The 13,238-nt window shown below is 43.5% G+C and overlaps 1 protein-coding gene and 1 gene segment (V, D, J or C); both read right to left on the reverse strand.

Annotated features, from left to right (window-relative positions):
• Positions 1–13,238, reverse strand: part of LOC310691390 (Ig mu chain C region-like) — an 81,400-nt gene that overhangs the window by 31,874 nt on the left and 36,288 nt on the right.
• The window catches only part of LOC310691339 (uncharacterized protein), a 77,937-nt gene continuing 71,092 nt past the window's right edge, over positions 6,394–13,238 (reverse strand). For all 4 annotated transcript variants that reach the window (XM_083471080.1, XM_083471081.1, XM_083471083.1 and 1 more), the window contains 6 exons: positions 12,645–12,980; positions 11,813–12,121; positions 10,786–11,109; positions 10,013–10,324; positions 9,368–9,537; positions 6,394–8,270 (listed from right to left, as the gene is read on the reverse strand). In XM_083471080.1, coding sequence (XP_083327206.1) covers positions 8,262–8,270; positions 9,368–9,537; positions 10,013–10,324; positions 10,786–11,109; positions 11,813–12,121; positions 12,645–12,980 — 1,460 coding nt within the window. In that variant the 3' untranslated portion in view covers positions 6,394–8,261. The remainder of the gene's footprint in view (positions 8,271–9,367; positions 9,538–10,012; positions 10,325–10,785; positions 11,110–11,812; positions 12,122–12,644; positions 12,981–13,238) is intronic.

Here is a 13,238-nt window from a genome sequence, read left to right on the forward strand (position 1 = left end):
AGGGAGGTGGCAGTAACTAAGTGTTAAAATCTGCATTAGTTGGGAAGCCTATCAATTTGAGAAACCAGAATTCAAATGGAAATACTAATACTTATGCCCAAGCCTATTACAACCTACATCCTTTCCATGATAGTTGACCGATCCTAGAAAGAGTCTTTTCTTATGTTTCTATCTTCCCAAAGCCCGGAGGTAGGCCCCTTTCACTCACCGTATCAAAGGTTGACCTTGCATGGTCCATTTCTCCTGGAAAGTCATCTTAGTTCTATGAAGTCTTCAGTGTTTTCTCCTAATGTTCTTGGAAACCGTCTCTAAAAAAGGAAAGTGACGGTAGATGTCCTTGGTGCTGACATGAAGGTCTGAAAACAGACAAACAACATATTGTGGTGGAGTGATGTCTGGGGTGGGGGCTATAATTTGCAACCAAAAGTGGCCACGTGAAACTGTTGCCGAGGCAGAACTTCCCCTTTTTCTAGTTTATTTGTTTTGCCTTGTTTTCTTGTTTTCAAACTTTGGGGTTTGTCACTAACCAAATTTCCAGAGTTAGGGTTAATCTGGCAAAGCAGCCCCCCTCCACACAAAGAGAGAGATATTGCCCCCTAATATTTATTTATTTCAAAAAGAAATAATAATTTATCACTTTGTGCCAACAGCCTTATAAGAAAAGTATAAATGGTAAACCAACTATTCCCATACCCTCCAACATTTCTCCAATGAAAATAGGGACATCCCATTCCATAATGATAATTTTACTCTCAATACTCCACACGTCTTCTGGGATCAAATCAGAAACAGATGGCTTCTCTAAATCAGGGACGTCCCTGGAAAATAGGGACACTTGGAGGGTCTGTATTCCATAGCAGATAATTCTGGCCTGAATGTGGGACTAGGCCTCACCCCGAGAAGTCTGGAATTTATTGGTTATTGACCCTTTCCATATCACTTTCGAACTGGGAGGAGGCAATTTCCTCCAAGGTTGCTTTGGGGCCAAGTTGTTCACATCAACAGTAGCTTCACTTTGAACAAACACTTGGAAGTGCTTCACCGCCTTGTGGAGGGCCAATTTATATCGTTTTGAGTTTGTGGGTGCCAGGCACCTATAATCTTAGCAAGTGTTAAAATATAAGCCAGGCTATCTAACTGTGTTGAGGCAATCACCTGGGTGGTGGGCCATTAAGAAAGCAAAGGAGAGGGGGCTCTGTGTGAGACAGCAAATGGGTGGGTGGGGACATAGTGAGAAGGACAAAAGCCAAAGTTTAGAGTTGGAAGTGTGTGTGTGATGTCAGACCCTCCAAGTGTACATGTTTTCCAGGGATGTCCCTGATTTAGAGAAGCCGTCCCGGTTTCTGTAGGTGCTGCCACACTAAAATATTTATTACAGCTGTGGAACAAGTGTTATGTGGCACCAACTACAGTGCCATTTCTGCAGATTCAGGTGTTTATTGGGCATATGTGGGGCAAAGTGATCCTGCAAACAAACTAGTCCCAAGCTGTTAAGGGCTTTATATAAGACTACTAACACCATGAACCTGGATCTAGCAGCAGATGGGGAAGTAGTACAGATCTCTGAGCGGAGAAATTATATGTTGATAGGGTCTCACTCCTGATCCTGAGTAAGCGCAGTAAGGTGTCAGTAGCTAGGGTAAGTGACTCAAACCACTCCAAGAGGACGATCCAATTGAACCTGACTCCAGATATGAAAGGAAGCTGAGACTCAATAGAACCTGACCACTCAGTCTTCGTGAAATAAATTGCATTTGGCTACAACTCAATGCCAAACAATATTGAAGTAATCAAAGTGGTCTTCATAGCCTCCACATTCTGATGTGGGCTGAGGTGCTGCCCCATTACGCTTCTTACCATTTCCAAGGAGCGGGAAATTGATCTGAGTGAGAAGGACAATGGTTGCGGTTTCACTGAGCATGTATGAAACAACTGGCCAAGTTTTGTCCTAGCTGTGCATCTCTCACTGTGGTTTGGGAGGTATGGCAAAAAGATTCCAGGGTTCCTCAGGAGGAGGGTTTGATTGCTAAACCACTCTACAAATTGCAACTGTTGGGGGGGGGGAGGACCAGGGAGTCTCCTAACAACTCTCAGCACCCTTAATAAGCAACAGTCCACAGGAATCTTAGTGGGGAACCATGACGGTTTCAACCGATATTGTGTGGCCGCATTGTAGCTGCCCCCACCACATAAAGTTTGGCTCTTAGCACTGAACTGCTACAGACCTGACAAACTCTGTTGTTGTTGTTTAGTTGTTTAGTCATGTCTGACTCTTCGTGACCCCATGGATCAGAGCAAGCCAGGCACTCTTGTCTTCTGCTGCCTCCCACAGTTTGGTTAAACTCATGTTGGTAGCTTCGAGAACACTGTCCAACCATCTCGTCCTCTGTCGTCCCCTTCTCCTTGTGCCTTCAATCTTTCCCAACTTCAGGGTCTTTTCCAGGGAGTCTTCTCTTCTCATGAGGTGGCCAAAGTATTGGAGCCTCAGCTTCAGGATCTGTCCTTCCAGTGAGCACTCAGGGCTGATTTCCTTCAGAATGGAGAGGTTTGATCTTCTTGCAGTCCATGGGACTCTCAAGAGTCTCCTCCAGCACCATAATTCAAGAGCATCAATTATTCGGCGATCAGCCTTCTTTATGGTCCAGCTCTCACTTCCATACATCACTACTGGGAAAACTATAGCTTTAACTATACAGACCTTTGTCAGCAAGGTGATGTCTCTGTTCTGCCAAACTCTAGTGCGCAGCATTTCAAAATGGCCTCTTCAACGTACTCCCCAGAGAACCAAATAGGTAGAGCAACTTTCCAGGGAGAGTGACCAGAAATCGGGGTTAGCCCTTGTCAACTAAGGACAGTTGGTATGTATGGACATTAGGTCTTCTTCAGCTCTCTTAAGACTTTTGGTGGCTTTTGGCAGGTGTGTTTGCTAGGTGTGCATAAGGCCCTGCCTCCTAGATTGTGGTGTTGGGCAGGCTGCTATAGCCATATTCCAGGTGAGAGAAATAATATATCATCTTGGTGGAGGTGAGACCAGGCCTAGTTCCAAGATTTCAGCTGTATTAGGACTTCTTTCATAGCTGCATTATATGCAGAAATTTAGCAGGTGAAGCTTGTCCTGGCATGGATAAAAAATGGCAGAAGGAGCTTCATTTGCTGAACTTTCTTGTCTCGGGCTGCCATTTGAGTTGCAGGAGTACTGCTTGGGGGAAAAAAGACACATGTACAATTTATGGGGGCTTGGGGATGACACCTTAACCATATGGTCATTGTGCTGATGAGAGGTTACTATTTTTCTTTCTGGAAAGCAGTTACAATATCCCTCCCACATTTGATTAATGTTATGTTCAATAGATGGAAGTGAGAGGTGGACCATAAAGAAGGCTGATCGCCGAAGAATTGATGCTTTTGAATTATGGTGCTGGAGGAGACTCTTGAGAGTCCCATGGACTGCAAGAAGATCAAACCTCTCCATTCTGAAGGAAATCAGCCCTGAGTGCTCACTGGAAGGACAGATCCTGAAGCTGAGACTCCAATACTTTGGCCACCTCATGAGAAGAGAAGACTCCCTGGAAAAGACCCTGATGTTGGGAAAGATGGAGGGCACAAGGAGAAGGGGACGGCAGAGGACAAGATGGTTGGACAGTGTTCTCGAAGCTACCAGTATGAGTTTGACTAAACTGTGGGAGGCAGTGGAAGACAGAAGTGCCTGGCGTGCTTTGGTCCATGGGGGTCACAAAGAGTCGGACACAACTAAACGACTAAACAACAACAACAATGTTCAATAGATTCATTCCAGCTCTAATCTATTGCACATTGTTTTTCAGGGTAGGGATGTGTGGATGAAGTGCAGTGAGGCTGAAAACCATGGCATGAATGTCCCTCCTGATGGTTTGTTGTTGATCACAATATAGGTAAGACTGAAAGGCCCCCACTGACATTTTGATGAGTCATCCTGAGAACAGATGCAACCTGTTTTCACCAACAGTTGTGAACTGGTGTTTCCCCTTTAAGCCAAAGGCGAGTGCTGGCGGTCAGAAGGAAATGGACAGATATGATGTGTGGGGCTTTGAATAGAAACTCATATTGATGTGTTCTGAGTCAACTTCAGATAACAAATGGTGGGTTTCTCAGCGCCTGAGAAAGCAACAACCATGTTTTGCTGATTTGGTACGAGCCGCACGCTCTATGAATTGAGCATATCTACCAGAGGAAACTGAGACACAGCTCAAACTGGGATGGGGCAGAATGTCATGCCTTTGCCTACAGTGTATAGACTGACAGAGCCAGCCTCTGCCCCCCACCCCCCAATCCTCAGTAATGAGAGTGTAAACCAAGGTTGGAGGCAAGTTCTGAAGCTGCTCCAGTGTTAGCAATGTCTACAGCAAGGGCAGCCCTCCAGATGTTATTGACTCCCATCAGCCCCAGACAGCATCACCAATGACCAGGAGATGGTGGGAATTGTAACCCAACAATATTTGGAAGGCACCATGTAGATTTCTCTTGGTGTCAGTATCCAGTATCCTGAGGCAGCTGCAAGGTCCTGTAAGGATGTCTCATGAATAGGGTGGCCAGGCAAGAAAAAGTGCAGGGCACCTGAACTAAAGGTTGTGTAGGAGAGAGGATAGTTGTGGAAATTTCATGCAGGTTGTACCTGTTGAAATTCTTTCCTCTTGTTGTGTATGCAGGAGTCCTTCCCACTTTTCATCTGGTGCCTCTATTGACCCCAGCTTCCTCCATACACATACACATACACATACACATACACATACACATACACATACACATACACATACACATACACACATGTTTATGTATGTATTCTAGACCAGCACTCTAAGCAACATTAGGTCGCTGGATCTCACCATACGTTTCATTTCTCACAATGACCCTGACCTTGTGCTGCTTTGAGTTAAACTTTGTGAAACCTTGTAAGGTTTTACAACCCAAAAGGAAAAAGGGACAGGAGCCTGAAACTGGATAAGCCTTGGAAAAGGCTGTATGTGGTACTCTGAAGGATAAATGAGGCACAAGCCTAGGGCTCAGGGCCACAATACCTCAAGGACTGCCTCTCTCCATATGAACCTAACCAGACCCTGAGGTCATCCTCTGAGGCCCTGAATTGTGTGCCTCCTCCACAAGAGGCTTGAAGGGTTGCAACATGAGGTGCCTTCATTATACACATTTTGGTGCCAGGCAAAAACATTCCTCTTCAACCAGGTCTTTGGCTGATTGACATGTGATGCCCATTTAACTGTGTTTGTTTTTGTTCTTATTTTTATTATGATTTTTGTGGTTTTTATATTGAATTTTTTTGTTGGGAACTTCCCTGAGGTAGAGTATTTAGAGTTGGCTGGGATGTGACAGAGGAAAAAAGGTTGCAGTCTGGTAAAAGCAGCAAGTTGGAGAGAGGCTTATAGTGCGATGGTTGGTTTCTTTTTGGAATCTACAATTGTAGATTGGGAGAAGCAAAACCCTCTTGAAGTGTCAATGCTGTGTACCCTTCCATTGTAGGCTCAGGTTGTATATGTGTGTAAGGGCCTTCTTGGTAGCGGCACCCACCCTGTGGAATGCCCTCCCATCAGATGTTAAGGAGATGAGTAATTATATAACATTTTGGAAACATATGAAGGCAGCCCTGTATAGCGAAGCTTTTTTAAGGTTTAATGTTTTATTATGTTTTTATATATGCTGGAAGCTACCCAGAGTGGCTGGAGGAACCCAATCAGATGGGCAGGGTACAAACAATAAATTGCTGCTGCTGCTGCTGCTGCTGCTGTTGTTGTTAAACCATATATTGTAAAAACACCACAGTTTCCACTGTTCCTCTTTCCTTAAAGGAAAGATGAACCATTGAATTTTGCACCACTCAAAGATTGGAGTGGCATGCAGCTCTGGTATGTTAAAAGTTAGCCACTAGTCCATGGTGAGTTACATACATCAGAGACATTTTAGGCTGGAGTTGGGAAGCCTCAGACCTGGGGTCTGAATGTGGCCCTCCAAGCGTTTCTGCTTGGCCCTCTGAACTCTCCCTACACCACACTCCCTCCCAAGCACCTCCCCCTCCCCAGGCCACCTTCACTGCTTTGCACTCTCCTGAGCTGTTTTGCCCACCTTAAATGTGCCTTGATCTCTTGGTTGCTCAGATGGAGAATAAAGGCAGGTGTGTGAGTATGCGTAGAAGCTAGTCTACTGTACAAAGGCAGCATTTTCATTTCTTGCTCTTTTGCCTCTGGCCCTGCCCGTCACTAACATGTGGCCCTTGAAAGGTTGCCCAGAATGGAATGTGACCATCAGCGTGAAAAAGATCCCCATCCCTGTTTTAGGAGAATCCCTGAAAAGAGGCATTTGTGTCCCAATGGGTGCTTTGAAGAAGACTGAGAATCGACAACAATGCATGGTTAATAGAAGTTTATGTAGCAGCTGAGTTTTGATATGTCTAATTTGAACAAAGACTTATACAATGGAGGGCAATAGCATACAAGGCAAAATTATTACAATCAGAAGCAATACAAGGACAGAAATTAATATAGACAAACTCAGCACCAAACACAAGGATGTTATAGTATGATGTTTATACTGTGCATCCTTAGGTTCATTCTATAAATCAATGCAAATTGGTACAGTGCAATAGAATAGAATACAATGCATTGCTTTTATGCAGATTATAGTAACACATTATGGTAAACGATAGGGGAGGGTGGTAGTCTGATACAGTGATGGCTGCACAGTGCTAGCAGTTTAGTAAACTACAGTCAAACACGGCTGATGTGTACTACAACTCTGATAACATATTCACCAGATAACATATTCACCTTGGTTAATAAGAGACAGCATCTACCCGCTGAACAATCATAGTTCAAGAAAGCAACCATTTAGTGCTGTGAGCTTTAACAGCTGAATAGCACTGAAATCTTGAGCCAGATTATTATTATTAATTCTCTGCCCAATCAGTTTGCTAATGCAAAGTGGTTCATAGAGTTAGCTATGACCATGCTAAGCAGCTGATTAGCACCAAATGGCTGATCAACAGCAGCGGCAAATCTCTTTTTTAGCTGGACTGTGATCCTAGGAAAACTCAAGTTATAATTGTTGCTGCCTTGTGGTCCAGGAGCAGAGGACAATGTAATGCAAATGTGACAGGATAAAGTTTCAACACTTCTCAAACACGAAACTAATGCAACCGTGAAAAGTAATTCAACACAACACAGGGAAACTTTGGCTGATATTTTGCACTATGCAAGCCAAGTGGGAATGATAAAAAGCTGAGAACTTTTAATCTTCATTGATTTGACTGCTGGAGATTTGAACATGCCCAGAACTCTCTCCAGTAGAAATCAATAGCCTTGGAAAGGGCGTGTGCTTGCTGCCACCCATGAAAAACTCTTTGCTTATCAGGCTCCTCTCTTTAAACATGGTGATAAAGGAAGGGGCCTTTATTGGTTGTATCAGTTCTGACCCCTTTTGATCACAGTCATTTTGTACACATTTTTCTGTTTGTCTATAGGAGGGCAAATAATGGAGTCCTCTATTGCAAGTAAGGGGGAAATGTGGACAAAAGGACTTAAATTTGGAAAGCAAAAACAGCTACTCATCTTCTACCTTTATCAGTACACTTAAGACTAAACGCTTGCTCTCTGGGCTGCAAATTGGCAACATATCAATATGGCAATGCTTCCAGAAACTGCTGCAGTGGAAATAATGGCTCAGGATTTGGAGGAAATTAATACAAAGTGTAGAGCAACGAAATAGCTTTGGAGCTTTTCACCAATTTGGATGGCTCCTGCTCAGATCCAGTTTTCTGCAACCCGTAAGTTGCTATAGTTGGAAGGAAAAGATAAATCATTCATTTTATTACTCATGGGTGGTTGATGTGCTATTCTTTGTTGTTTATTTCTTTCACTATTGTTGCGCTCCATATTGTTGGCACTGGCAAAATTGCTGTTTGTTGCTCAGTTTCCATGCACTTGCAATATCAATACAAAAAGTTGTTTACTATTTGTGATAATGTTCATGTAAAGTTGAGGTCGCTTTCTTCAGTGACCTGTTAACCATCTTTTTGAAGCAAAGTTGGCTGTGTCGATTATTGCAAAAGATGGCAAAGCAAACCAAGTAACACTGAAGATAATACTTTCTGACATTAATGCTTTGTTGTATCGTAGCAGACAAAAATTATAATGAGAAAAGACTGAGAGAACTATATAATGGAGAGAAAAAGCAGGGTCTTATTCTGCATATTCTTCATCGTGAGATAAGGTGGAAGGTTACTTCACCTGTGGAAACAGAAGAGGTGGGGAGAAGATTAAACAATCCATGCATGTTTATCTGAATGATTTGGGGATGAGAACAGGACACCTAGGACATTGATTCTGCTGTTGCTGGAGAACAGTGAGTTAGAAGCCAATTGATCTCATGTCCATTTTGTGACAGGCAGAGGACATTCTATCAGCACTAAGTAGTCAAACAAGTAGGTAGATGTGCATATCCATATTAACACAGGTCTGCAAATGCAAGTTTGTCCTCACTTGCTCACACTTAATAACATTTGTCAAATGTACACACACAAAACGATTTAGGACCGTGAGAGATGGTGTCCACAATTAATTGTTGGGTGAGAAGAAGAAGAGTTTGGATTTGATATCCCGCCTTCCACTCCCTTTAAGGAGTCTCAAAGTGGCTAACATTCTCCTTTCCCTTCCTCCCCCACAACAAACACTCTGTGAGGTGAGTGGGGCTGAGAGACTTCAAAGAAGTGTGACTGGCCCAAGGTCACCCAGCAGCTGCATGTGGAGGAGCGGAGACGCGAACCCGGTTCCCCAGATTACGAGTCCACTGCTCTTAACCACTACACCACACTGGCCAGTGCCTTCTACATTTGTGTGGTGCTTCCAAGGTTTGACTCTAGCCCAGGGTTTCCCAAACCTGAGTCTCCAGCTGTTTTTGGACTACAATTCTCATCATTCCTGACCACTGGTCCTGCTAGCTAGAGGAGGGAGAAAGGTTGTTTTCTGCTGCTCCAGAGAAGTGGACACGGAGCAATGGATCCAAACTACAAGAAAGAAGATTCCACCTAAACATTAGGAAGAACTTCCTGACAGTAAGAGCTGTTTGACAGTGGAATTTGCTGCCAAGGAGTGTGGTGGAGTCTCCTTCTTTGGAGGTCTTTAAGCAGAGGCTTGACAACCATATGTCAGGAATGCTCTGATGGTGTTTCCTGCTTGGCAGGGGGTTGGACTCGATGGCCCTTGTGGTCTCTTCCAACTCTATGATTCTATGATTCTATTCTATGATTCTATGATGGGAGTTGTAGTCCAACAACAGCTGGAGATTCAAGTTTGGGAAACGTTGCTCTAGCTCATTCCCTTTTTACCTTGATGAAAGTGACGAGTCCCCCATAGAAGATTGCAACAGTGAAGAGGACCATGAAAGTGGAAACTTTGTTCCAGACGCTGTTGGCCTCCTCGAGTTCACTGTACTCATCTTCGTTTTCATTGCGGATATCGCACAGAGCAGCACCCATGATGGAACAGTCCCAGGAATCTGCAGGTGAGATGATATGGTTACTCCTTGGAGAACAGATGGAGGAGAAAGTCTTCAGAAAAGCAAGAACAAAGTACAGCAGCAAATATACGATGAAACAAATAAGAGACAAGGGTGCGTTGAAGGCATGTTGGTTTCTATTTTTTGAATATAGACCCCACAAAGACCAACAGTGTTCCTAGGGCATCTTTAGAGGATCAGCATACAGTGTGGATTTTGTGCAAAAGCTATATCTGGTTATTGGATCGGGGCACAAGATGCAACTGAAGAAGAAAGAAAGAAACACCTCATTGATTATTACTTTAATATAGAACTGCAGGATACATTAACATTGAGCGATATAACAGAAGGGGCATCCCATCTAGCAGGATGTGAAGACAGCAGGCAGGCCAAATCAAGATGTCAAGGAAATTGCATTGTCTTCGCAATGAAGTGAATTTATCTGGTGGTAAGGTGCAGATAAGATGTATTTTACCGGAAAGGGAATTGGTTCTTCTGATTGTGATGTTTTCAGAGGAGACGTGTGCTACAAGGCATGCGTAAGAGACTCCTGTCAGCCACTTGCTTGTGGGGACTTCAAGTATGCTCACTAAGGAACATCTTTGTTTTTCATGGTCACATTTCAGACCATGAGCATCATAACCCTTCAGTGACATTCCTTTTTTCTCCTCCCACTTCACAAAGATCTCTCCTGGGTAGAAGTCTCTGACCACGCAGAATAAGGTTACATTTAAGTCATCATTGGAGGACTGTTGCTGGAGGTAGACTTTTGGGGGCTTCATTGTGCCTGTGTTTAAAAAAGGGAAACAAAAAATGTTAGAAGAAACTACTATGGACATATTTGAAATTTACCCTGTTTATCAGTCTTTCACTTTCCCCAGAAAACCACTGGAATTATATTTGTTGTTGTTACAACTGGGGTGGCTCTCTAATAGTATTTTCAGCATTCTGAAAGGTACAACACCCATAATTCTTTGTGGAAACCATGAAAATGAAACTGGCATAAAAGAGATAAAACTTCATTGCAAATCGTTAAGATTAGTAGCTTCAATCCTGTGCTCAGGTAGGTGATGGACAGCTGTGTTTGCTCAATATTATTTTGTGTTGGCTGCAGTCTGAATTAGCATATTGAGCAAAATGGGTTAGTACTTTGACTCAATCTCCAGTAACTTTGGTGTGTTCCTGAATCACTCTGTTTTGCTCTCAGTGTCTCATATGCTCCTGCCCACCCTTTTTGTAAGTCCTCACCATTCCTTCGCTCAAAGTGTCGCTTGGTTTCTCCTAGGCCATTTTGGATGCTACAGGTGAACTTCACAGTGGTTTTCCATTCAGTCAGATTCACGCGCAGTTGTCCGTAGATCCAAGAAGTGCTGTTGGTTTCATTCAAGAATGTGGTAGTCACAGCTTTTGTGTCGGCAGGTTCTCCATCCATTGTCCAACTGACTGTTGAGTTGATGGTTGCATTTGCAAGGGGCATCATGCATGTCAGAACGGCACTTTTGTTTATAAAGAGATCTTCAAAGAGCGGTGGCTGCATTTTGATAGCTGTCTTGTTAAGAAGTGGGGCCATTCCTTCAAAAACAAATAATCATCAGATTGAACGGGTTTGAGATGTGCTCTTCAGAAATCACCCTATCTGTTGGTTTAAGGTGCCGTATTGTAATGACTAATCCAACCACAAGAGAACCCTGTGTTGGACTAGCTCATGAGTCTTAAGCAAAAGAAGTTTATGATTTGGATGCTATAACCAGTTCTATAGAAAATGGAAGAATCGTCCAGTTTGAGGTGGAAATGACAAAGTGTGTGTTTGTGAAACCAGCTCAAGAGAGAGAGAAATATGTGGTCCAGCATTATGTCCAACTGATTCTACCACCTTTGGGTGGAAACAGGGACTTGACATTCAGAAATATAGTCAAGTGCTCTGAGCATGTGGTTTCCACATTCCTAAAACATCTACTTCATCCCCCAATCAACCCATCACTACCCCCTATTCTGTGCACACAATTCATCATCAAATCAATTGCCAAAACTATCAGCAAACTGCTGCTCTTTCCATTTATCTCTAGCTAGTATGCAGTTGTTAAAGGCATAGAATAAAAAAGTGGTATCTTAAACTTGCCTTCTGCCCTCCGATTCCCTATGACATCTTAGGAGCTTGTATGAATAATGATAATTGTGGCTACTTAGTGGTAAGGGCTAAGCACTCTGCAGAGCCACTCTGTTTCCCATTAGGATTGGGTTCCTTATGGTTTCAATGTAGTATATTATGACTTACCAGAATAATGCAAGTCCTTCTTAATCATGGTGTTGGTTGAGCTGTGATTCACAATGCATGTATAGATTTCTGGCTCTCTCCACTCTTCTCCGCTGAGTACCCAACTGCAGGTCTTCTGGAACTTCCCATTACCAAGTGGGACCAGAGCTGAGGAATTAGTACTGCAGCTGAGCCTGTGTCCTTTGGTGGCCCATTCAATGTCTATATTTTTGGGATAGAAGTTGGTAGCAAAGCAAACAAGTTTCTGGCGTCCCCCATCTTCCGAGGTGTGGAATGCTGTCACCTGCGGGGGAGCTGGTTGCAGAAAATCTGAAATGAAAGGGTTGACCTTTTGGTTGCAAAAGAGAACATGCATGGATAGAGAGCAGAGTTCCCTGTCAGTTCAAGTACCTGGTTAATGAACACTGAGTTTGAACACTGAGAAGTACACACATTTCCTTAGAAGTAAAGCTCCTCTTCCCAACGATTTCAGTGGAAACAACTAATGGAGGCTTGTTTCCAAGTGATGAACACACACATACATGTTCAGCACCTGATGACTGCTGCAAACACCACATTCCTGCCATAACACCACAGACAGAGCTATCTTACCTCCGAAGTCAGCAGAGAAGTGCTGCTTTTTGATGGAGGAGGTTTAGTGTTCATCTGAATGTTGAGTTGTTATCATTGAGTTCATGCGTGTATGAACTAACCTTCATTGTGGTGAGAATTGCTGCTGAGCAATTCTTCAACTCTCTTTTTTAGTGGCGGTGACCCACACAACAATTTCTTCTGTGCAAGGTTAAGCCGCCTTCTTTCATTGGCTAGTGGAGCATTTTCTTACCAGACTTACCATACAAATGCTCACTGGCATTCTTCATAAGAGTTAAGGACTCATGCCCCACAATGCAGGAATAGAGGGCTCTGCTTCTCCACTCAGATGCTGGGACTTTCAGAATGCTTTGGATGGTAAAAGTGGGGCTTCCAGCTTGGGCTGTTGGAGGCCCTGTGATATATTCAGAGACATCAATGTCTGTGTCATTTTTCTTCCACCTGATGAATATTTCAGCTGGGGAGAATCCAGAGACCTCACAAGCCAACCAAGCTACAGCTTGGGATGTAGGTTGTATGAATTGTCTTGGCGATAGAATGACCAAGTTGAAAGATGGAGCTTTAACATGGTTGGAATCTATATGGAAGGGGATGAAAACAGAAATGCTGACAAGGTTGATATTCAATTAGAAGACACACGAAGAGAGAGCACTATGTTGGTGGTGGGGGGGAATAGTGAATCACACTACAGTGGTGCCTTGGTTTTCGAACAGCTCAGTTCATGAACAACATGGAAATCGAATGCTGAAAACCTGGAAATAGGTGTTCTGGTTTGTGATCTTTGCTTCGGAAGCCGAACGTGTTCCGTTTTGAGTCCTGAGCTTCCGTTTTTACT

This window comes from Podarcis liolepis, assembly GCF_965112155.1.
Source record: "Podarcis liolepis genome assembly, chromosome: 13".
In the NCBI taxonomy this organism is placed as follows: Eukaryota; Metazoa; Chordata; class Lepidosauria; order Squamata; family Lacertidae; genus Podarcis; species Podarcis liolepis.